The sequence below is a fragment of the Conger conger genome, chromosome 7 (assembly GCF_963514075.1).
Source record: "Conger conger chromosome 7, fConCon1.1, whole genome shotgun sequence".
Lineage (NCBI taxonomy): Eukaryota > Metazoa > Chordata > Actinopteri > Anguilliformes > Congridae > Conger > Conger conger.
The window spans coordinates 33,471,024-33,494,415 of NC_083766.1; the positions used below are offsets into that span (position 1 = coordinate 33,471,024).

The window sequence follows — 23,392 nt, forward strand, 5'->3', positions numbered from 1 at the left end:
AGCACGCGCGCTAGTTTAGCCAAATTATGAGGGTTTTGTGGATACGTCTCCTCTGTGATGGTTCACTGTGGGTCAAATGACAAAGACCAAGTGAAAGAGAAGTGGTTAGGCATTTTTAAATGTTATAGGCTACAAGCCATTGCGAGATAGGTTATATGTTGTTTGTCACTACCCTAAAATAAAGTGTTATCACCAAAATGCTTGCTACAATAGATATAAAGAAAGGGAGGGATAGTTTTTATATTCGAAAGCATGCTATGTTAATTCGTTTAGTGTTCATACCTCTCAAAAACAACTAGAACCATCATCTATATCAATATATCAATGTTAGTTGACCTCACAGTTTATAATACGGTATATAGAGACAGTGACGCCAATAGAAAACATCGAGATATACTATTAGTATGTACAGTATATGACCCGAACCGCTACATTTGAAATGAATGCGCATTCCAACACAGTAGGTGGCGGTAGGCGCATTTGCATCGCGGTGTAGCTACCATAGAAATGCGAAGTTACCGACAATGAAATGAGTCTACGTCTCGATTATGTTGTTCAGGGTGGCAATAACTGTATTGAATTGCTTTTATATTTAAACGGTGGCATATCTCTTGGTAGTTAACGAGGATTCCAACACGTTTCTACTACGATACGACCAATCATATGTGGTCTGCTCGGTGTTGGTACTGTTCAAACGGATTGGTAGGTTAATTGGCGTATCCATGCATATTAGTCACCGCTTGCTATAGACATCTAATTAATCTTTCTCTTTTTATTTCAAGTAAATTAACGATTATGGTGGAAAACTCCCCTTCCCCGCTACCAGAGAGGGCCATTTACGGATTTGTTCTCTTCCTCGGCTCTCAGTTTGGTTTTTGTGAGTCAATTTATCTACGCACATTTCAGTTTGATCGTTTGAATGAGACCGGTTGTTAGCTAGATTAGTCTGTGGTTGTGTTAAATAGTATGTAAACTTCATCTGTGGTTGTGTTAAATAGTATGTAAACTATTGATGCACGTTGTAACCAGGGGAATTTACGCTGCAGACAATATAGATTGTTTTGTCTCAAATTGCCTTTTGGAAACCGTGCATGTGCAGTTGCATATTACTGGTTTCCAGAATTTACATAAAACGTACAAAACTCTACATAGTTCGCCTGCGTGTGTACACGATGGTTGTTCTAAAAATATTATTGTAAACCTCGATACCAGAAACTTGATATAAAATATAAACACTGGCACAGCTGCATTTAGCACTATAGGATCGAGTTAAAGCAGTTTGAAATCGACCATCGTGGTGTGAAGGCGATGTTGCGTGTAGTTGTAACTGCCAGCAATAAACTTAAAACATGCTATACTTGGTGTTCTAGTCGCCAGTAGAGTAAGGCAGAAAGACCTGACTCTTACGTTTTGTCTTCCTAGGTCTGTATTTAGTGTGGGCGTATGTTCCAGAATCTTGGCTACATTCAATTGGGCTGACCTACTGGCCTCAAAAGTAAGTGCATGAGATCAGAGTTTTCTTAATTGCGTGCGTGCGTGCGTGCGTGCGTGCGTGGTGAGGGTTTATTCACTCAACGTGAACTTCATATTTTATTTGTTTTAGGTACTGGGCACTTGCTGTGCCAATCTATCTCCTGGTAGCCATAACCATATGCTTCATCCTTCTGTTTGGAGTGAATATGATGAACACTGCTCCCCTCTGCTCTGTGGACACTGTTACAGGTGGGTGGCTTTTTGGGGTACCCCTGTGTATGCTGGTTTTCGTTTCTACCACAGTTAGAATCCCAGAATATTAACAGGCTGTATTTTTTTCTTAATTGGTTGCCTTTCAGAAATACAGGTATGATGCAGATGACACTACAATTGCATCACTGTCAAGAGATCAAGCCAAGTGTATGAACATGGCCTATTCACCACTTGTATTCAGACTTCTTGTGTCTGTGATTTTTGCAGATGGGTATGCCCGAAGCCAGCAGGTGGAGCGCTGTCAAAAGGAGGCGATACCCAGGTTAAAAGACATCTCCATTAGTGAAGTGAATAGAATTTTTTATCTGTCGCCTCAAGAATATAATTGACCAAAATAGTGAAAGTATTTTTTATTATATTTTTATAAACCCAAAGCATGATTGTTGGCCTCTACCATGCAGGCATCTGTGTCTGTTTTGGTGGGACAGCTAGCATGTGGATCTTCTGAATTTTTTTGTAGCCAGTCAATCACTCTTTGTTCTACAATCCATAACTTGCCAATAACTAAGCCAATAATTTAGCATAACTTGTGCTGGCTGATCCCAGGCACCCATCTGACCCATTAATGGCATTTGGCAGAGGCTCTTATCCAGAGCAACGTACAGTTGATTAGACTAAGCAGGAGACAATCCTCCCCTGGAGCAGTGCAGGGTTAAGGGCCTTGCTCAAGGGCCCAACGGCTGTGCGGATCTTATTATGGCTACACCGGGATTAGAACCACCGACCTTGCGTGTCCCAGTCATTTACCTTAACCTCTGCTACTAATTCAGGAGACCACATGTCCTCTCCTCTGATGCGTGCGATTAGTCACTGCTTCTTTTCATCTGGTAGTTGGTAAGTTGGGCTTGCACAGACATGAGTCAGAGGTAGAAGTTTAATGTACGGCATAAGACTTATTGGTGGCCGATCAATGAACAAGGGTTGCGTGTTTGCAATGAGATGCTGTCATACCAGCCTACTGAAACCCATCCATGTCTGGGAGACACTAGAGCCAATTCTGTGTTGTGTGCCAAGCTGATGCATTAGAACAGGATGCCACCAGCAGCCCTAAATGCACATATTTCCTTGATATACTTCCTTGAAATATAAATATTAGTGAGAAGCCAGAAAATAATCACGTGTTATGATCCTGTGTTCCTGAACAAATGTTTGTGACATTTGTTCTTATCTTAATATATTTTCAATTGTGATAAACTGTAACTGAATAAATTGTCATGTAAAGTTCTTAGTATTTGAATTCATTCATCCTGTGTAATGGCTTTGAATACAGCATTATTTAAAATGCAGTATGTTTAAGAAAATTGTTTGCCTCAATGTGGGCAGGAAATCCTAATGGTATTTCACATTCTAGGCATAAGTCATGTTGAACCTTAGTCTCCCTGCTCTACTCCTGGTCTTGCAGCATTTTCATGCAAATGGAGTGCCTTATGTAAATCAGGCTTATGGTGGTCCACAGTGCTATTCTCTGAAACGTTTGTCAAGTCACACTAGTTCCATTCACAACCTTTATTATCTCATGCGTCTCATGTCTGTGGTTGTTCTTGCGATTCATTTTTAAAATCACAAATTTTGGTAAAAAGATGAAGGTAAAATACTGTTTCGGTATTTTGGCTTGAAATTATGAGTTAAAAATGAAAGGATAACCTGGGTTTTATTTCCTAAAGCAATAATCTTTTCGCTTGGGAATTTAATTAAATTACCATTTGAAACTAGTTCAATAATGCTACTAAAATGTATCAGCTTCATAGACGACTTTGTGTACAACCAGCATAAAAATTTTGCATTGAAAATCTCCAGACCAAATATTAAAAAAAATATGTTACCATTTTCCCAGAGAGACAAGGGCTAATAGAATGTCAACAGTTTTCTGGTTTCAGTTTTCTTCTCCACCCTCAGTCTCTCTCCATTAAACTGTCGAACTAGGCAAATGAACCAAAAATTCATTGTTAGTATCTACTTTGCATTCTCAGAATTCCCGAGCGTCCTTTTAAATGTAGCTAATTTTGGTATTTGCCTGGTTTGACATATCTTGATTCAGAAATTCCTGCTATTACAATACATGTGGTGTGACAGGTAAATAGGAGTGGAGTTGGTGGCCTTGTGTTAGCTTGCAGCCATACCTGGCATCTCTCCTCACTAAGGGAGTTTACTGAGGTTTTAGATGCAGCTTTTCCATCACTTACCTGTCACAGGACAAAGATTTGACTTGCAGATGAACCCCTTGCTCTAGCTCCTCATAAACTCATCGGCTTCTGATGATTATCAATAATAGCTTTTGCTGTCTGTGGTTGGCTCTTTGTATGACAAGAATGATGGACTTAGATAGATATTTATATCTCAACTCTTGACCCTCGTGTATATGTGAATTTTCATTCCAGCTTACTACTTGGTTAATTTGCCGCAATGCTTAAGCTGCTTAACCGATACTCCTTGCCGCTTAGAGTTACTCTAGTATTTAATATGTTATTTTTCCTAGAAATTTGCATGCAATGCATAATTGTTTTTCACTGGCCATTACATGAAGTTGTAATTCCATTGGCCCATATTTAAGTTATTTTGCATTTCTCTGTTACTGAGTGGAGTGCCTGTATGTAAAGGGTCAGGGCAGTTCATGACCTCTCATAGTGCTCAGACCGCAAGTGAAACGTCTGATCCCCTATCTCAAAATCTGCCGGATTTTCACCAGGGCTCTTCAATCAGTCTGACCGTCATCGCCATATCCATGTCCAGTGCCCACCCCGACTCGACCCCCTCCCACCTCCTGTAATCTCGACCCAGCCCTCGCTCCAGACAGTTCAGTGAGCCTTATTGACCACTGCAGGAGATAAGGCATCAAAACCAAACAGGGCTGGATCATGTGGCTGGGCAATGTTAACCCTGTATGCGCCACCGTGTCCAGCACTCACCCCCCAATCCCACCATCTCCAGCAGTGGCTGACCTCACTGTAGGCTGTGAGCTAAACTTGCCCCAAGGCTGACCTCAATCCTAGACTTTGATCACTTTGACCTCTGTCAACACATAGATCAGTGGCCAGTGTCCAATCCATCTTTGTATTTTTTTCTACCCCATCATGCATATTCTTTAAAGGTGCAACTGATGATATGACCTGAGCATTGTTCCCAGTTTTGCAGACCCTGTGTAGGCCAACTCATAATTTGTTAACCGTTACATTACCTGTAAAGATGCATAGAATACGAGTACTGTAATATCAAGACTGTTAAATACAGTTGAGATTTTAAATTTGTTTTTTAACCTGCAGCAACAAAAAAAATGTTTTATTGCCCACAACAGGAGGGTCTGGAATTGGTCATTTGGAGATTGTGTTGGGAATTTGGTCATTGGGAGATTGTCATAGAAAACGAATATGCCATTTTACATTTCAACCAGAAGGGGCACAACTCCAGTGTATGCAGGAATGATATACTATATTACATCAAAAATAATTATGTTCCTTTTTTAAATGTAAGAAGCAGATGAGCACCAGAATTGTGTGCCTTTTTGAATGTGTTAAAAAAAGGAATTTCAGCCTTCATTGTGCCAATTGTGAACAGATACTGGTATTACTATATTATGAATATATCTTTATAATTTTGGTAATCCTTGATCCAATCTTATGAGTCAGAGCAGAAAAGCATCCTTTGGCCTTTAGCATTTCTTACTAAAGGCCATATTTATAGTATCCAACACATACTTTGGCCTGGAATTTTGAGGAGCTTTTTTATTTCAGGTCTCTTTTGCATTCCATAGGAATCACATGTACTTGGGTTAGATCCCAACTTCATACGCAATGCTAGTTATTGTGCTACGATACTAACTGACTAACTCAATTTATGAATGGGTCATCCATCAATGGAGGTCAAAAAGTACTCTTAAGTGTCTGCGAAAACTGGGGTTTTCCTGACATTGAAGGGCAGGTAAGAAGAAACCTGGGAGAGGATGCAGCAGAGCTTCTCAGTTTCCCTCTTTGCAGACCCATTTCCTTTTTCACATAGCCTGGAAATGGATCACTGAGTTTGGGATTGTCCATACCCAAAGCCTGCATTGTTCAGAGCAGTGCTGGAACAGCCAAGGAAGGCTGTGACCCAGGGATCAGAAGTTCACAGGGTCAGGCCCTCATACCATCAGCTGTATGTGCACTGGCTGAACAGCAGTTTCTCCCAGTTCCCCATCAGCTGAAATTGATCATCTCACCTTACAGAACTTGGTGATTCATCACTTTATGGTAACTCTTGTTAATGTGTTTTAGGTACTTCTGAGGTCACACCACTTTTTCACCATTAAACTTTTTGTGACACATAAACAAAAAATGGAAATCCCTGGAAGAGAACCAAAAATGCAAAATGATTTATTATAGGGTCAAATATATATTATACTGTACAGTGACATTCAGTGATGTCTGACTAGTCAGTGTACTTTCTATGTGCCACTCAATATTATATCTTCTAAGGCAGTCACTGGGTGACTAGTATTCTTCCTTTTTGATATGAACATAAATATTTGCCATAAAATAAAAAATAGATAAACATGTTTGAAAACACTTTATTCTTTAAAAAATGAGAAAAAGTCAATCTAACACCAGGTAGGCATTTACATTTCATACATGAATATTTTGCAATATGACACCTAGTCAACATCGCTTTGAAATATGTAAATACTCAAAAATATCACATTTCAACAATTTAGATAATTCCACTGCCCTTTTTGTGGTGCTGTACACAAAAATGTAATCGGAAATATAAACATATTTTTTCCTCAGAAAACAGCACAAAAATGGAAAGACTGAGCAGTGATTACAGCTGTCTCTCAAAATGGCTCAGCACTGCATGAACACACATGCAGAGTGTTCTGCACATGGACCGCAGGAAGTTGCCCTTCCTCCATCACGTCACTCTGCCTCTTTCTTGCTCTACTCCTCCTCCTCCTCCTCCTCCTCTTCAGAGCTGGACTCATCGTTGTAGAAATGGAGGGTAGCCTGGATGGGGAAACTGGCTAGAACCTTCTTTCCCAGATGAGACAGGTACTCCTGGGTCCTGGACTTTGGCACGCATAGCCTAAAGGACATGAGTAATGACATTACTGCAGAATCGCAGGATGTAGAGAATACTACAGAAAGGAGTATTCATTGCCTGCCTCACTGTGATGTAGGAACATCAGTGGGAATATGTAGATATATTTAAAATATTTAAAAGTGCATTGTCTAAATTATTTGGTATACAGTGCAGTCTATAAGTATTTGGACAGTGGCACAATTTTTGTTGTTTTGGTGCTACACTGCTTGATCACACTGGAGTAACTAAAACAATGAAAACTAGGGTATTTACATCCATATGGAGTGATCCCTGTCGGAATGACTTTGCAGTCAACGTTTTGCAGCACTGTGTCCTCATCACTGCAGTTGGCCATTGATTTTTTTCTTTTTTCTTTTTTTTGAGGGAACACTGCCTTCTATTGCTCACAAAACAACAAGTGTCTTGTTCAAGTTTGTCTTTTTTGTACTTTCACTATTTTCTTAGTTGTGTCCCTGGCTGACTCATAATATTTGCATTCATTGTTTCATTTAAAAAATCTACTGTGCTGGAGCCAAAACAACAAAGATTGTGTCACAGTCCAAATACATATACTACACTGTATGTTTTAGGACTCTTTAACAAGATGCAGTCTTTCCACCTTTAAACTGCAAGACGTCTCCTGTAATAACAGCCATAAGACCAAAAGTTCAGCTTCTTCTTTTATAAGAAGATTTTATATGGGAGAGCAGAAATATTTTGCTCACACTATATCATTTCAAAATAAACTAAGAGGTTTTTGTACTGCAAAATATGCTGTCATTTTTGTAATAAGGATATGTATCCAATACCATATCAATGTTAAGGACTACAGATGTTTATATGCAATTGCAAAATAATTACAAACCTGACAGGATGTTGAAATCCCAGAGCGCCTTTAGCCATCTGTGTATTAAATTGGTCCTTCCCACCTGCTCCACACTAGAAACAGGAAGAAACATACATTTATAGTCACATATATAGTCATTTATATACAGCCATCAAGATACAGAGACATCTAAAAACTAACAGTACATTAAAGTTTGAAATGCTTTTATAATTCTAAAATGCTTTTGAACTTTAGCCAAGACAACTTTTGAGCTAATCGTGTAGCTAATGTGTAATCGATATGAATCTCGTAATATGCTCGGCCATGATCTCCATCGGACATTTTTCTATTACAGTAATTAAATATACTTTTTCTTGCAGCTTTCCAACTTCTCTATGCGCCAGAACCCACGGTCTCCATATGGCAGGATATCTGAAATGTGGAAGCGGAGAGCAGTTAATCAGTCGTTGTAGGAGGCTATTATGTCTGCTATTTTAAATAATGAGATGTCACCTTACCTTTCTATTTGCCCAAGGTTGACGGAAACTCCTGTAGCTCGGGAACTTTCATTGGACTGAACTCTGTGTGCTGCAGGTTTCATATCCACATTAAGTGGGAGCATCCTCACTCTTGGACCGGCTTTACCAGATGAAATTCCTTAAGTGAAGAGCGCTCTGTGAGGTACGCTGTGTAAAGGGGGCGTGCGTTGTGTGTGTGTGTGTGTGTGTGTGTGTTGGGGGGGGGGGGGGGGGCGATTTATCTTCTGAGAAAACTTTACACTTCTGATATCACATATATTTCTACCGAATAACCAAACCAAGGATGTTTGCGAACACTTGTATATTTAGGAATGTCCATGAAATTGATGCAATTAATACAGATTCCTCATTATATCTAATACAGACAATCAAGCTATAATATGAGGTGACCCCCCTAATTACTTTTGCCGCCCTCTGCTGGCACATGAAACGCATTGATTTCCACTGAAAATCAAGTGCACTGGGGAGATGACGATTCACTATGGGCGGAGTATATTGGGCAACAGGGAAGCAACAACGAGGGCGACTCAGAATCTACCTAAGGTCTGCAGCCAGATGGGTTCCAGGACGACTTTCCCGATGACACAAAAATGCTCATAACGCTGTGCTATGTCTATCTTTGGGTGCGGTTTCAGAAATGCTACACATTGGTTATCCGGAGTACCGTGAACAGGCTGTGCGGAACGAGAAGCAGTTTTACATTTTGCGCTGTGAAACCACCAATTGCACAGAGCTGGCAAGACACCGGTGATCAAAGTTTCATTCAACAGCAGCGTTCTACCTCGACCGAAGATACAGTTTTTCTCAAGCTTGGCAACAAGGTCATTTACATTACCGAACCGCAGGTGATTAGCTGACATGCGAACTGGCTAGTTGTTGTGTAGCTTGCTTTTATACGTCTTGTTCAGGCCTTGTCAGTTTGTGTGGGACATGAATATGAATGGTCAAGACTGCATTGTTTCCCCTGTCGTTTCAGTTCTGGGTAATTGAATGAGCAAGCTAACAAAGGCGGCAGATTTACAAGTTTACCTAACGTTTGTTAGCTATGACGACTAGCTGTAGATCTGCGACGACTTTTGGCAAGTAAAAAAAAAAAAAAAAAAAAATCATTAGCATACATGTCTTTGGGGGGCATTTAAGGTAAAACTAACCCTATGTGATGAAAACGAACTGCTAATGCTAAGGAAGTGCCTATTAGCTGGGCCATAGCCTTAAAAAAGGTTAACGTTAGTGATGTTACTGTTCGCAAAATAAAATAACTAAGACTGTTTTGGTGTTTCTAGGCTTGTGATGACATCAGTAAGTGGACATTGCTGTTAGGATCATCTGTGGCTTATGGTCCAAGGACAGAAAACATTGCTTTCGTAATAGAGGCAGCATCTGGCCAAAGAGTGGGCAATTCACCTACTTCATCAAACAAGAAGGTAGGTCTGCTGATATTATTTTGAATTTCAATCTCCCGTCGAGATGCTTGGAAACATGTGGCTGATTGGATAGCTGAAACTTCACTTTGTGCTAAATAATAGTAGCAATACAGTCATTCAGTAATTATAAATAACATTGTGTTTATCACAAATAAGTATAATCAACTATATGATGCCGAAAATCTCAACTTCAGTGATAATGTATATAGATTTGTCAACGCCTCCTCCGCGCTCTTAAGTCTGCACTGTAAAACCCAGTCCAGTTCTAGGAAAATTTGGCAGCTTTCAACTGTAACTGTAAATTGTGAAGTAATAAAACTTAACATTCATGGTAAATCCATCACGTCTATAAGCGTCAAACGTCAATATTAGTTTGCCTTTTATTTCTTATCCTAATTGTGAATTCATTGCCTTTTACATGGGGTATATCTATGATAGTGGACATTAATCATTGTTGTTGTATTGTCCAGGTGCTTAAGTGGTCAGATCACTGCCTGCCTCTTGCCTGCAGCCCTGGCCAGCCATACAAGGCGGTGGCAGAGGCCAGCGCGGAGAACTTCAGCCGGCTCGGAGTGGCCTTCATGGAAAACCGGCTGCGAATGGACCATGGTCTTATACCTGAAAAGATAGTCTGTGAGTTGAACGCCGGTCACATAAAGCTGGCCTGTGAGGATTGTCGCATTGTGATTCTGTACTGGGATTGGCTGATAGGGTAGAAATAGTCTTGTGCGGATAAGCTGAATCGTGCCAAAGGGAGATGGCTGCAGTACAGTTGGGCTCTGTATACCAATGTCTCTGAATCACTTCCATGAATGATTATCTTTCCTGCTATGTCCATTATCCTCCAGAATTTTGGCCAATTGACTGTTGAATATTCATGAAATGTCATTGCAACACTGCAGATGAGGCATTTTTAGCAAGGCAGAGCTCAAATTATCTGTGCCCATCATCTAACGGCTGTGATACATTACATGGCATGTGACTTCTATATAAAAATCATCCTGCCTGGCAAGTCATCTAAGATCAATATCCTCAAATTTCAGAGAGATGGCACTTTTATCTTAGCGGTAGCAGATAAGCTTCAATTGTGAAGTACTTCAGTAAACAGCCATATTCCAACTATCTTGTCCTGGTTCCAGACAGATTAAAAGTTAATGAGAGATCATTGTGGGGGAAAAAAAAATATTTTGGAATCGAGACATTTGGCTGAGGACTCTGCTAGTAAATGTGGTTGGTCTTAGCACACACTGCCTCTGTGGGCTGAAGTCTGGTGCCTGCTTTTGACATGTGTTAGGTAGGTTTATATTAGTCTCTGCGATTACTGCAGCATTATCTGAAACTGACATGTCAGGGAGCCACAGGATGTCTATGGATGCAACAGGGCTCCTTTAGTACAGTTGGCCTGTGATGTATAAATCTGGCTCACTGCCAAGTGCACAGCAGTGTGGACAAGCTTTAGCTCTAAGTGTGTATGCTTGGCACAGCAGTGAGGAGAGGGGTAGTTTGTGATTTTGTATTGGTGGAAGAGAAAAAAAGGTGTAAGAGTAGATTCTGCAATTGTGCTTAGCATGACTCATCAAAATTTGACTCATTAATTTGAAATCCCAGTTCTGCGACTGAATGTTTTTGAATTGTGTTTCCCCCCTTTGTGTTTTGTCAGCTGTCTTCCTCAAGGACTCTGCACTTGAAGAGCTTGTAGAGAAGAAACGTCTGGAGAGCCGTGGACGCACGGAGCTCATCTCAGACCTGCCCGTGGAAGAACCTTCGCCCTGCAAGGAGGAAAACGCTGTGGGACGAGGCGCCACGCCACACGCATCCCAGGAGAGCAGTCTGCGGCTGCCGCCCACCCCTGCGAAGGAGGGCCAGCGGTGTCTGGAGGAGCGGCGAGTTTTGGAGGGCAGGCGTAGCTCCGGGCCGAGGGCGGAGGAGGAGGACGGGGACTGCGACTCCACCAGGGGCAGCCACATGGAGGGCCACCACCACCTCCACCTGTCCAGCTGCCACGAGTGTCAGGAGCTGGAGAACAGCACCATCCTGTCGGTCAAGTTCGCCTCGGCCGAGAACATCCCCGACCTTCCCGACGACTACGGCGGGGAGGAGGGCGAGAGTGAGGAGGAGGGCGAGGGCTTTGCGGGCCAGACCCGGAGGGTCAACCCCAGTGGCAAGCCGCCCAATGTGCTGGTGTACACTGGCGGCTGCCTGGAGCGGTTCGAGCGGGTGCGCTCGGTCCTGGCCGAGTGCGTGGACACGGACAACTACACCGTCTACCCCCTGCGACCCCAGCAGGCCCTGAGTGAGCCCTGGCTCGACAGCGCCCTCCTGCTGGTGCTGGCGTCCGACGAGGCCCTCACCCCGCAGCTCCACGAGCGTTTCCTGGCCTACCTGGGCCGGGGCGGGAAGGTCCTGGGTCTCTGCTCCACGTTCTGCCCCGGGCCCCTGTCCGTGGTGCCCCGGGAGGCCCAGAGGAACCGGGTTCACAGGCTGAGCTTCACCAAGGCCGACTCCTCCGAGCTGGAGCTCAGTGTCATGGCCGGTGGGAGGGCCTTCGAGCGGGAGGGGGCCCTGGGCCCCAAGGACCAGGTGGAGCTCTGGGGCGAGCTGCACGGGGATGCCCGCGACATGGCCATCGTCCGGGTGACGCACGGAGAGGAGGGAGGGGAGGCCATACTCTGCCAGGTACACGCTGGAGAGACGTTCTGTCCACTAAACCCACACCACCTGAGGGACCGCTCACACCACTGCACATGCATACCCCTCACCCTTACAGCTTGAGGGACAGTAAACACAACAGCACAGGCATAACCCTCACCCTCACCCTAACCCTAACCCTAACCCTAACCCATACCATCTGAGGGACTCTTCCCATAACAGGACTGGCAGAATAGCAGATAGATTTGTCTGTGCTCTATTTTATGCTTATAAACAACAGAAATGGGTTCATTTCTGAAAATGGAGGGCTTGTCTTGATGGGTACAAATAGGCTGTTCTGAAAAGGAAGCATATCATCGTGGCTGGGTAAACGAACTGCTGTTCTTTTATTTTACAGTGTCCTGATCAGTGTATTGCATTACTCACTGGCCTGCCAAAACGCTTACATAACCTTCACTGTGTTCAGCAAACAAAAAACGGATCACATAAACGAGTCTTAAAATCCCTGTACTTATCACTTAATGCTGCCCTCAGAACACAGTAAATATGAGTCCTACATGCCAAACACAAGCAAGGCTAATCTTTGTGTAGAAAGTGAGGGGCTTTGGTAATCTGGTCAGTCCCACCTATAACCATTCTTATCATTTAGTTTAAACGGGAAGCCACAGAACTGTATTACAACTTGACCACATATCCAAATCTGTGAAATATGGATTAACGGTCCCAGATATAATGCAGTTCTGTGGTATAGGGGTTTAAACCTGAGGTTTAAACTCCAGCTAAGCACCCTGCAATTGGCACAGACACCAGTGTAGTTCAGTGTAGTTTTTTCACTGGCATATTATCTCATTGCTGCAACCTCTGCTATTGATTCTGGAGAAGGCAGACAACCATGTGCTCTCCTCTGAAGCGCATTTTAACATTGTTTGCGCTTCTGAAACGATATAGCTATAGCTACTGTATGATCTGAAATGCGTGAAACACCCCTGGGTTCAGCCGAGTCAATCTGAGCCCTGGACTCTATACTAGTATATTCAGTTGTAAGCTACAGTTTCCTGCCAGTGCAGTTGCACCTCTGCATATGAAGCTCTGCTCCTGATGTCTGAGCCTGTTCCCAATCACCCACTCCCTGTCTCATTCTATGATTCATGAGTCATATCTCTCCTTAACTAGATTCATTTCTTTGTAGCCAAATGTGGAGGCAATTCGAAATGGAGGGCCCTGTTTCTTAGTAACCATGATAATTAAGTGTGGCATCCTCTCTATAATCAGATTAGGGCTGATAAAAATTCACACTTTAGGGCAGTTTCTTCCACTATGCTGGGAGACCCTCTTTTAAAAAGAAGTCTAGAGTACTCATAGTTACCATTTCCAAATTTGACTTCCAAATAACCCCCATTCTGGATGGCTTCATATCTGTAGGATTGGCTGCATTTCAAATACATATTTGACAGGTCTCAACTGCTGAAGTTCACTCTAGTTTGACAACATATGACTAAAGTGTTTGTTAATTGTCGTTATTTCTAAACTGTGGTGGGGGTTGGGCCGAATATGTCTGCAAAGTGCTTTGAGTTATTGGTCCTTTGTCTAACGGGCTGTATAAAATTGAACTGGACAGAACCAGTATGTGATGCCAGTGCGATCTCTGCCTCTGAATCCACCAACTCCCTCCTGTCTCTGGCCCGGCCGCAGGTCCGCCTGGAGACGGCGCCTGACTCCCAGGAGGTGGAGCGCGTGCAGGATTTTGACGAGCTGAAAATGAGCAACACCCGGCGCTACGAGGTTCTGACGGAAGTGCTGAGCTCCCTGGGGCTGAGCTGTGAGCTGAGCCAGGTGCCTCCGCCCAGCCCCGTCTACCTCCTCTCAGCCTCTCCGGTAAGGCCTGAGCTCTGACCCCATCCACCAGCCAGTCCTTTTACTTCAGTAAGAATGCTGTATTTGCTGGAGAATGAGCTTGGCAATTTTTGTAGCTCTTTGCTTGTTCAATTTATTTAGCAGACTCATGATCATCAGTAAGTAAAAGTGTATATTGATACAGTGGATTACCAGTGTAAATGTGCTTTGCGAGTGTCAAAGTGATTGGCTTTCTGGGATTTGGAATTACTTTTAAAAAAAAAAATTTAAAAAAAAAATGACCTGTCCGCTTTACAATGGCAGGTGTAGAGTCTTCAGAGATTTAAAATACAGTAATACACATCACTTATTTCCAAAGTGTGCAGCAATGTTATGTTTCCAGATTCATTCTGTTTCTTCATCGTGTAAACTAAACTGTACGATAACTATGAACACAAGTCTCAGTGTTTTTATTGTGCGGTACGTCTCAAGTTGAGTAGTCATCTCGGGTTGCGTGTGCCAACAGAAATGGTTCCAACCAAAGCATGGAATAATTGTGTAATATATGCAATGCCATCCTCTAAGAGGCACAACATTAATGTACAAGCTGCTTTGCTTGCATTGTGTTTTCCTTTTTTAGACCACACACTCTCCAATGCCCTTTGCCTGTCCTTGTGTATCCCGTATGTCATCAGAAACTAGAAATATCAAAAATATACTTAATCAACCACAAAACTGTCTGACCCAATTAAAAACATACAGGAAAAACAATCTGACATTTTATTCAAACTATCTCTTTAAGGGCTCCCTCTTTAGGTTTGACTGGCCGTAGACAAACACCGACCGTGGATTGCAGGTCTCTAAAGTTTAGGAACTCCTTTGAATAACATACAGAGTCTTGACAACATATTGTAGAGACTTTGTCTCCCGTGGTTTATTCTTGTCAATTTTTTTTTTTCTCCGCTTCCCTTTTTTCTTCTTCTTTTTGACATTCTCCAAATGTTTACAGAAAAAAGGTTTGTTCTTCATTCAGTTCCAGCTACTGAAGGATTTGGAAGAATGGCAATCAAAGACATCTTCCACCGATGCTGTTTGTCTTTGCATTGGATTCTGGGGGGTGTATAATGAAGCAGGATTATGGAGGTTAGCTGGAGAATTTCAGAGTAAAACCCGGAATCCTTCCAAAACTGGAACATGGACTACAGTAAAAACAGCTGTTATGGTGTTTGCTCGGTGAAGTTATTCAGCTAACTCCGTAATCCTGCTTTTGATATACCCCCTGGTCCACTGTATGTCCATGGGCCCTCTGGACATATAAACTCTGTGAGCTGTTGCATATTGGACATCCATTTGCATACATTACAAATCCTAAATGTTTTCCATATGTCCATCCTGTCTGGGCCGGTTCTCTCCTTGGCTGCCATAATAAACATTTACATGGGCGATGGTGAGCCGCGCGGTGGAAGAAGGCAGTCAGCAAATAGTTAAGGGAAGGGCCAGCGGCATGGAGCTTATTGCAGCTAGACGTTTTTTGTCTATGGGGCACACCTCTGGGCTTGATTCCCCCATTGTTTCTGTGAGGCCCTCTGGCCCATTGGTATTCAGCCTCGACCCTGCCTCTGGTGACTAAGCCTGTCCCAATCTCCATATAACCATAATCCTGTTGGGTAATCATAATGAAGATGGTTTCAACTGTATTATAGCTAGTATGCCCCATAGACAAAAAATGGCTCGCATTAAGACACTGGGTAGCAGTGTCACTTACTGGTTCCATATATAATTGCGTGGAAAATGATACAGAAACCTGTGGCTTGAAAAGGCTGCTGCCATAACAGCTTGCTACTGGCCATGGTAATAGCATTCACATCAGAACTTCTCAACAGTGATGGCCCTATTGGACAAGTGGACATATGTGGGCAGTGTGCACCCTGCATTAATCAGTGCTGGAGATGGGCCGCATGAAGCTATCCGCTGCATTTCTACAGGGTGTCTACGGGGCTTCTGTGTCTATCTGCATTTCACAGGTTCCTGAAAGGAAATTCAGGGCCGCTTGGCAATGAATGAATGAAACCTCCTTAAAAACACTTAGCCCTGGTTATGGGTATGCACTTTGTTGTACGTCGCTCTGGATAAGAGCGTCTGCCAAATGCCAATAATGTAATGTAATCCGTATTTCAGTGGCTGTTGGATTGAATTTTGTCAATGATTTCAACTGACATTTCTCTGCAGCCGTCAGAACTTAACGGTGCCCACAAGAATAAAGATATCTGCGTGTAGAAATGTGTAAAAGCATGAATATTATCCTACTGCCTTAATTTTTCCTGAACAAAAAAGCTGTTTAGCAAGTACTGCATGTATGAACTCTGCCTGCATTAGACATAAATGGCCGCTAGGTGGCAGCCAAATTCCACCTTGTGTTAAAACTGCTTTCGCGCTGCATTTTCTTTCAGAGAAAGCATTAATCATCCATAGCAAGTGTCCAGCAGATAGAAAGACTTAACTAGGTTAAACGTTATACCTTTAAACAATAAATCATTTTGCAAATGTCAGTTTTTTTTTTTGGCTTGTGTTATTTTGCAGCACAGATCTTACTTGGTTACAAGCAACAGTGGTAAAATAACCCTGGGTTTGTCTGCCTTTGCATTTGCTGTAAGCAGTTTTCTGTTCCCGCACAGTGCTGTTTCAGTGACATAACTGAAGGGTGTACTACAGGCCGTGCGTGTCTACACGAGGCATTTTGCCCGTTTCTACACAGTGTCTACACTTGAACGGCTCTGACAAGTTAAGTTACTCATTTGTTCACCCACTTGGCCCTGTTGGCCTTTTGAGCAGACACAATGAACAGTGTTTCCGAAAACTGAAAACTGTAGTATCATTTTTTATTTATTTTATTTATGGGGTTTGTTTTGAGTTCAGGCTGACCTCTGACCCCTGCCCCCAGCCACTTTTGTGACAACAAACACATGGATGATGAAAGCAGCTGCCTGTGGGATTGCTTCCAGATTGGTGGTGAAAATTGCAGGGAGAGGCGAATAGTGAGAGGTCTGTGCACCTTGCCGACTCTGGAGAGAGAAACGCCTGTCCCCCTGGAGGAGCGTGGGGTTCGCACATTCTCACCCGCCCTGCCCTATGGGGGCCTTCAGAGCTTACTTTTACCCTCCAAGTTCTGTCACCTGGACTGGTGACCAGAGCAGAGACATAGCCACATCCACGGTCCCAGAGGAAACCTCCTACTGTGTCAAAAAAACTAAACTCAACAACAAAATCATATTCAGTGAGTGATGATTTCCTATTTTTGATTTGAGCGGTCCCTTGGAAATGGACGTCCTCCACATATGTATAACTGCTGTTGAAAAAGGAAAGTAGAAAGTAGAAATTACATTGAGTGAGTGATGGCCTATTTCTAATTTAAGGGAACATTTTAAAATTGACTACCTTTGTAGAATGCTACTAAAAATAAAATTTGGGGGGAGGGGGGTACTGCATTAAATGAGTGATGGCATAGTTTTAAAGTTTGATACACTTGCAAAAACGTGGCTTGAGTTGCTACAGTGTGAGTAGAGTATTCAGTGTCTCCATATGTTCTGTTCTGGTCACTGGCTGAAGTTCTTTTCATGAAATTCCACACTCAGTAAAGACAACAAATGCTAAAAATAATGTTTGTGTGGGTTGCTGCTGAACAGAAAAAAACTGGAAGTGGAAAGTGCATCAAGTGAGCACAGTTTTGATTTTGTCAGTCTGGTAACTCTCAGAATTCTAAATATATTTTGAAAAGGCCATTCTAAATAAATTATTGAAGTTATGCTTCATGGGTTCAGCCAAGCCATTTCTGCACCATTTTCGAGCGTGAACTTCAAATACATTATTATAGTAAGTGTGACACCGTTTATGTAAACCAGTTATGAGGGACCCTGCCTCTTTTTATTTTATTTTTATTTTATTTTAAAGATGGCAGCCCAACAATTCCTGTAAATAACAATGGTGAAAAGGTTTGTGTAATACCCAGTGTTTTTACCAATACCTTTTCCATTGAAATACTGTTATTACACGACGTAGGGATGCATTTGAAATGGTGTGATCATTGTGCTGCACGCTGTAGAAGAGTTTCAGCCCATTGTCCTTGGCTGGAGAAACCCATTCAGCCCCCACCCCAGATGAAAGGGGGTTAACAGTGGCTGAATTGGTCTCCTGGGACTCCCCTCCCACCACCCTTTTGTAATTTGCACAAAGCGGATAATTGAAGCTTGCAGATAAGCGATTCTAATTGATTAACCATCACTGTATTCCCTAAATATGGATTTCACCTAATTAGACTATCATCCTTGTCCTTTCACCAGCACCCCCCCACCCACAGTGCTAATCACACAGTTTGGGACAGCAGATGGTGACTGAAAGGGTTTTTTTTCCCCGTACACCTCATTTGTTTGATGAAAGAATCGGTCTCCCTCTCGTCCACGTGCCCCTCCCAGAACAAGGAAAATCATGTCCGAACATCCTCAGCCTTCATCCTTCCCCTCTGCACCCACCAGCAACAATGCATTTCATCATGGGTACTACACTCTATATTTTCCCCATTTCCCATTATCACTTTCACTGGCTACAACTGCCACAGCAAGCCTGTCAGTCAGTTTGTGGTGTTGTAAAAAAATAAATTAAATAAAAACATGGATTTTTATTTTTTTGGTTTAAAAGCACTGCCTTATGCCTTCATCAATCCACTGCTGTCGTCATGTGGCCAGTTTGCTTTCCCCTCAGACGACTTGCCATGCATTCAAGAGCAATTTCCCCCCCCTCCCTCTCCCCAGCTCAGGTAAAAGGGAGCTTTTCCAGGAGTGCAGGCTGTGATGGACTCTCTGTGGTCCTAATGACATTACTCATTTTAAAGGATCTCCCGTGGGCGATTTCTCCTCGGTGCTAAGGTTAAACAAAGTGCTGCTCTGCGGGTCTGATGAGGCTCTAGATTGGTACATGCTGCTGGAGGGATACCGTGGGGGCAGCTAAACAAACACACATAACTCACTGTGTTTGCTCTCCACTCTGACTGTTTCAGAGGTTTTCAGCAAAGAAACCTGGGGGCCAAGTACGGACTCTTGCAGCACCCCGAGAATCCAAACCGCGGACTCCTATTTACTCAAGCGTATCGTCATCCGTGCATATCTCGTTCTCATCTTTTATGAATAAGTTCAAGTGGAGATGTTTGCCACTGAAACAGCCAAAGTCAGCTGGCACAGTGGAGGTAGAGTATGTTGAATCATATGGTGATGGGAGTCTGAGAGACATCCTTTAGATTTGGGGAAGTTCATAAATGATTAATGCAATTGTTTGTTCCTGGATTTCAGGAGCATGGTGTTTGTATGTATGTAAATAGTTAAACATACCACTTAGCACAGTAAAGGCAATAATGTATGTGTGTGTATGTATATATATATATATATATATATATATATATATATATATATATATATATATAAATAAAAAGGAATGGTTGCAAAGTACCAGGAGATCTTGGCAGAAAATCTGGTTGTTCATGCTCGGAATCTGAGACCTGGTTGTAGGTAGTGTCCAGCATGAAAATTACTCCAAACCTACAGTACATCAAAATCCACTCAGGAATGGTGAAGACGAAATCCATGTTGTTCAATGGATGGTCCATCAAAAACCTGTGGTCTGAACGCAAGAGGGGGGCCCATAAGAGCAAAACCAAAGATGTCAATGGTCAAAAAATCCCTCAAAATGTGTTCTCTAGCCGTGTCACAAACGTTGGTTGTTAATAATTCAATGGTTGATTCCATTGAATCATTATTAAAGCACAACACTGTACACATGTTGGTTATGTTCTGTAAATAACTGTATTATTTTAGTTTGCAGTATTTTTGGCGCATATTTAATAATTCTGGAGCTCATTGTATGTATATTTTTTTTATTGTACAATTTTACATTACAACATTATTAATCAAATATAAGTTGTCCTAAATGACTCTTGAAGCTAGAGGCATTGAATTATAGTGTGTCATAAGGAAGTAATTCCTAAATTTGACACAGTCTTTGAGTAGTGGGGGTTTTGGAATAAAAACTAAAACTGTTAAAATTCTGCTGAAGAGAAACACTTCTATTTATGTTCTTTAATTTGATTGGCATAAAGCATACCATTTATTATAGCTTTCTGTCCTCATTATCACTATTCTCTTCAAATGTATAAATTTTCCCCTATTAAAGTGTGGATGCTTTAAATTGTCACTTGTCTTATAATTGAACAATTTCTCCACTTTATATCATTAACTGTTGTAAAGTAAATATTTGGCCAATGAGAATTGTGCATCAAGCAGCGCAGCTCTTCCAAATGCCATCAGTGGTGTCACTTGAGGCTGTCATTACGCTTGGTTAAGAAAAGAAAATGGCTGGTGCTAAATATGAAGTGTGAATGCTGTAATGGCAGTTTAGTGGGCTGGGGTGGAGAGCGTAATGATGAGCTGTCGTTTCCTCTCCACGTTGCCCAGGAGTCCCGCAGCCAGCTGCTGGCCTGGCTGCAGAGGCAGGTGGATGGAGAGGGGCTCCTGAAGTCTCCCAAAGCGAAGCTCAAAGTGGTTTCGTGTGTGGAGCCCCAGCTGGTCCTACCGGAGGGGGTGCTTGCCCTGGTCACCGAGCCCCCAGAGGTCGTCTCCCAGCAGTTCAGCCTGGAGACCTACTGCCTCAACCTGCGGACCCGAACCCTGGGCCAGAGCCTGCTGTTCGCCGAGGTCACCCCCACCACCATGGACCTGCTGGAGGGGTAATGTGTGGCTGAGGGCCGTGGGTCCTGGGCGGAGTGGGGGTCTGGGGTGGAGGGGAGGCCAAGCGGTGCCGGGTTTGCGCCATATTGGCCCGTGTGAGAGATTGACAGGCAGCGCTGTCGTGTTGGCAACCGTCCTGTAGCTAAGCACTGAAACCCCTGGGCTGTGATTTGCTCAGAGTGATCAGTTTTATCACTACCTAAAAGAAAAGACCATGCAGTGAAGGAAAGGTAGAGAGAGAGTGAGAGAGCGAGAGAGGGCGAGAGAGGGAGAGAGGGCGAGAGAGGGAGAGAGAGCGAGAGAGGGAGAGAGAGAGAGCGAGAGAGAGAGAGAGCGAGAGAGAGGAGCGAGAGAGAGAGAGAGAGAGAGAGAGAGAGAGAGAGAGAGAGAGAGAGAGAGAGAGAGAGAGAGAGAGAGAGAGAGAGAGAGAGGAGAGAGAGAGAGAGAGAGAGAGAGAGAGAGAGAGAGAGAGAGAGAGAGAGAGCGCTCCACCATGCAGTTGGGGGGCAGGCTAGTAGGCTGGAACTAATTTAATGCCTGAATGACCTCACAGCAGTAGAAGCAGGCTGCACCTAATAGAGGTCTTTGTCTACATCTCCACATCTTACTGGGAAACTTGCCAGTCAACAGACGGGATCCCAGAAACAGGTGGAAGCTATTAGACCTGTCATAAAGTTTGAAAAATGGATTCTAGACCTGCACTGAAGTGATTGGAACTGACAGTGTTGTCATTAGGGTTGTAAGGTAACGAAAAAGTGTGGGGGGGGGGAGGGTGGGGGAGACGGGGGGAGACGGAGGGGAAAAGGCAAAAAGTTTGATTTCACATCCCCTTGATTATTCGTTTAATTTCCAGATGTCCCATGCTATGGCCTGATTAAATGTTATTATTCTTGACGTAAGTGTCTTTCATAGACTCCTTTCATTTTTCAAGTTCATGTGTTTCCAAGATGACACATAAGGCTCATGTCATATATATTTTTTTTATTTTCAATTTGTACTATTAAAGTGAAGATGTATATAATATCTTCTTGATTACCTCTCACCCCTTCCCAGATAAGTTAATTCTCTCATGATCTTATGAAGCACCACCTTCTGGATTACTTTGTCCAGGAGAGTGACAGGTACAAATGAGTGCGTTTGGATTGTGGTTTGCTGCTAATGATCCCAGTACCATGGGGTTGGCGCTATCCTGAGTTCACTGAGGAAAGTTTTTTCTTTCTTTCGGGTGTGGGGGTGCACTGCCCCTCATCCCTTAACTCGATAATGGATAACGGTAATCCGTGCTGTCATAGTACAGGTGGTCACCGGAGAACAGTATCCGGTCGCGTAAGAGGGTCGCGTATATGGTTTTACACATGGTTTTTACACATTTTCTTTGGGGTCTTACCAATAAACCCTTCCCCCATCTGCTTTAATGACTGCTTCCTTTATTATAAAGTGTTTATTTAATACAAGAGGGAATATTTCCAATGCAGGAAGAGGGGAAGGGTCTTTCTAGCCAAGTGTAAGTGCAGAAACAATAACACTTTCTTGCCGTAAGTGCTGTTATTTTTTCTTCACTAAACCTGAAACGGGAAGTGGAAATAGACTGAATAATTTATGGATATAATTGATCTGGCTATGAACAGCAATTAATTGTACATTCCGATGTAAATCTTTTTTCTTTCTTTTTTCTAGTTAGAAATTAAAAGTCCAAAGTGGAATTTAGTTTTTATGTTTTATTATTAATTTAATAGAATTATGCATTGCGTCGGAGTAGGAATTCTCAGAATAAAGATATATATGTATATATATATATATATATATAATATTAAATTATATTATATATATATTATATATATAGTTATATTGCACAGAATATGAAAGAGAACATACAGTCATACTTGGTTTTTCACTTCTTCCATCGCAACAGATGTGGTACTATAAAATGTTTTGTTGTTACAAAATCTTAAAGCCCATATTTTAACGATCAGCTTTAGCTTCATACTAGTATTGCATTAGTTTCTTTTTTTAAGCAACAGCACTTTTCCATGCCATCTTCATTATGAGCAGTTAAGGTGTGCATGAAAAATAGACTATTCGTTCTCTCAATGTACACCAGGGTGAGATATAAACGATTTTCAAATTTAACAGATATTTTAATTTTTCAGCAAATTGTCTCTGTGTTTTAGCCCAATACCAGAACTCTTAAAACCGTCCATAATTGTGAGATCATTTGTCGGCCAGTAAGCAAGAAATGAACGAAGGACGGGTAAAGTGCTATTTGTGCTGTATGCTGGGGGAGCTGATGAAGACTTGTAGGCTAATACTGACAGCAGAGCTAGCAGAGCTGGCCGAGTGGGGGCCGTCTGTTTGTCCAGAGTATTAGGCTTTTGTTTGGCCAGGAGCAGCTAATAATAGGGAGCCGAGACAGAAGGATGGTGTTCTCACAAGGTCAGAACCGAGCTGGAATCTCAATGCCCCGGCAGTTCGCCCGGCTAGTCCGCCTGCCTGACCGCGGACCCTCACTCCCAATTTTCCCAAATCAGCTTCAGTAATGTAGACATCGAGATTCTG

The 23,392-nt window shown here is 42.6% G+C and overlaps 3 protein-coding genes across 4 annotated transcripts in view; 2 read left to right on the plus strand and 1 right to left on the minus strand.

Moving 5' to 3' along the window:
* The first annotated feature begins 454 nt into the window (after positions 1–454).
* pigp (phosphatidylinositol glycan anchor biosynthesis, class P) lies at positions 455–2,970 on the plus strand. Its single transcript, XM_061248870.1, has 5 exons — positions 455–702; positions 783–877; positions 1,423–1,495; positions 1,604–1,722; positions 1,954–2,970. The coding sequence occupies exons 2-5, from the start codon at positions 796–798 to the stop codon at positions 2,073–2,075; spliced, it is 396 nt and encodes a 131-aa protein (XP_061104854.1). The 5' UTR covers positions 455–702; positions 783–795; the 3' UTR covers positions 2,076–2,970.
* A 3,548-nt stretch (positions 2,971–6,518) lies between these two features.
* Positions 6,519–8,283, minus strand: ripply3 (ripply transcriptional repressor 3). The gene is made up of 4 exons (XM_061247611.1): positions 8,140–8,283; positions 7,990–8,053; positions 7,661–7,734; positions 6,519–6,798 (listed from the first exon to the last, which is right to left on the minus strand). The coding sequence occupies exons 1-4, from the start codon at positions 8,241–8,243 to the stop codon at positions 6,654–6,656; spliced, it is 387 nt and encodes a 128-aa protein (XP_061103595.1). The 5' UTR covers positions 8,244–8,283; the 3' UTR covers positions 6,519–6,653.
* Positions 8,284–8,611: 328 nt separating this feature from the next.
* The window catches only part of hlcs (holocarboxylase synthetase (biotin-(proprionyl-CoA-carboxylase (ATP-hydrolysing)) ligase)), a 28,952-nt gene continuing 14,171 nt past the window's right edge, over positions 8,612–23,392 (plus strand). The window contains exons 1-6 of one of the 2 annotated variants that reach the window (XM_061250557.1): positions 8,612–8,981; positions 9,444–9,584; positions 10,055–10,217; positions 11,245–12,260; positions 13,926–14,108; positions 20,564–20,835. In XM_061250557.1, the coding sequence (XP_061106541.1) occupies positions 8,751–8,981; positions 9,444–9,584; positions 10,055–10,217; positions 11,245–12,260; positions 13,926–14,108; positions 20,564–20,835 (2,006 nt within the window). In that variant the 5' untranslated portion in view covers positions 8,612–8,750. Of the gene's footprint in view, positions 9,006–9,443; positions 9,585–10,054; positions 10,218–11,244; positions 12,261–13,925; positions 14,109–20,563; positions 20,836–23,392 lie in introns of both variants that reach the window. The other variant, XM_061250556.1, reaches the window with a different exon arrangement.

What these genes read in the sequence shown, in the direction of transcription:
- pigp (XM_061248870.1), top strand. Translation starts at nt 796, where the DNA reads ATGGTGGAAAACTCCCCTTCCCCGCTACCAGAGAGGGCCATTTACGGA. An exon ending in CGGCTCTCAGTTTGGTTTTT is followed by an intron (nt 878 to 1,422) that starts GTGAGTCAATTT and finishes TTGTCTTCCTAG; the next exon opens with GTCTGTATTTAGTGTGGGCG. An exon ending in CTCTGTGGACACTGTTACAG is followed by an intron (nt 1,723 to 1,953) that starts GTGGGTGGCTTT and finishes TGATTTTTGCAG; the next exon opens with ATGGGTATGCCCGAAGCCAG.
- ripply3 (XM_061247611.1), bottom strand. Translation starts at nt 8,243, where the DNA reads ATGCTCCCACTTAATGTGGATATGAAACCTGCAGCACACAGAGTTCAG. An exon ending in AACCTTGGGCAAATAGAAAG is followed by an intron (nt 8,054 to 8,139) that starts GTAAGGTGACAT and finishes TCCACATTTCAG; the next exon opens with ATATCCTGCCATATGGAGAC. An exon ending in TTGGAAAGCTGCAAGAAAAA is followed by an intron (nt 7,735 to 7,989) that starts GTATATTTAATT and finishes TCCTGTTTCTAG; the next exon opens with TGTGGAGCAGGTGGGAAGGA.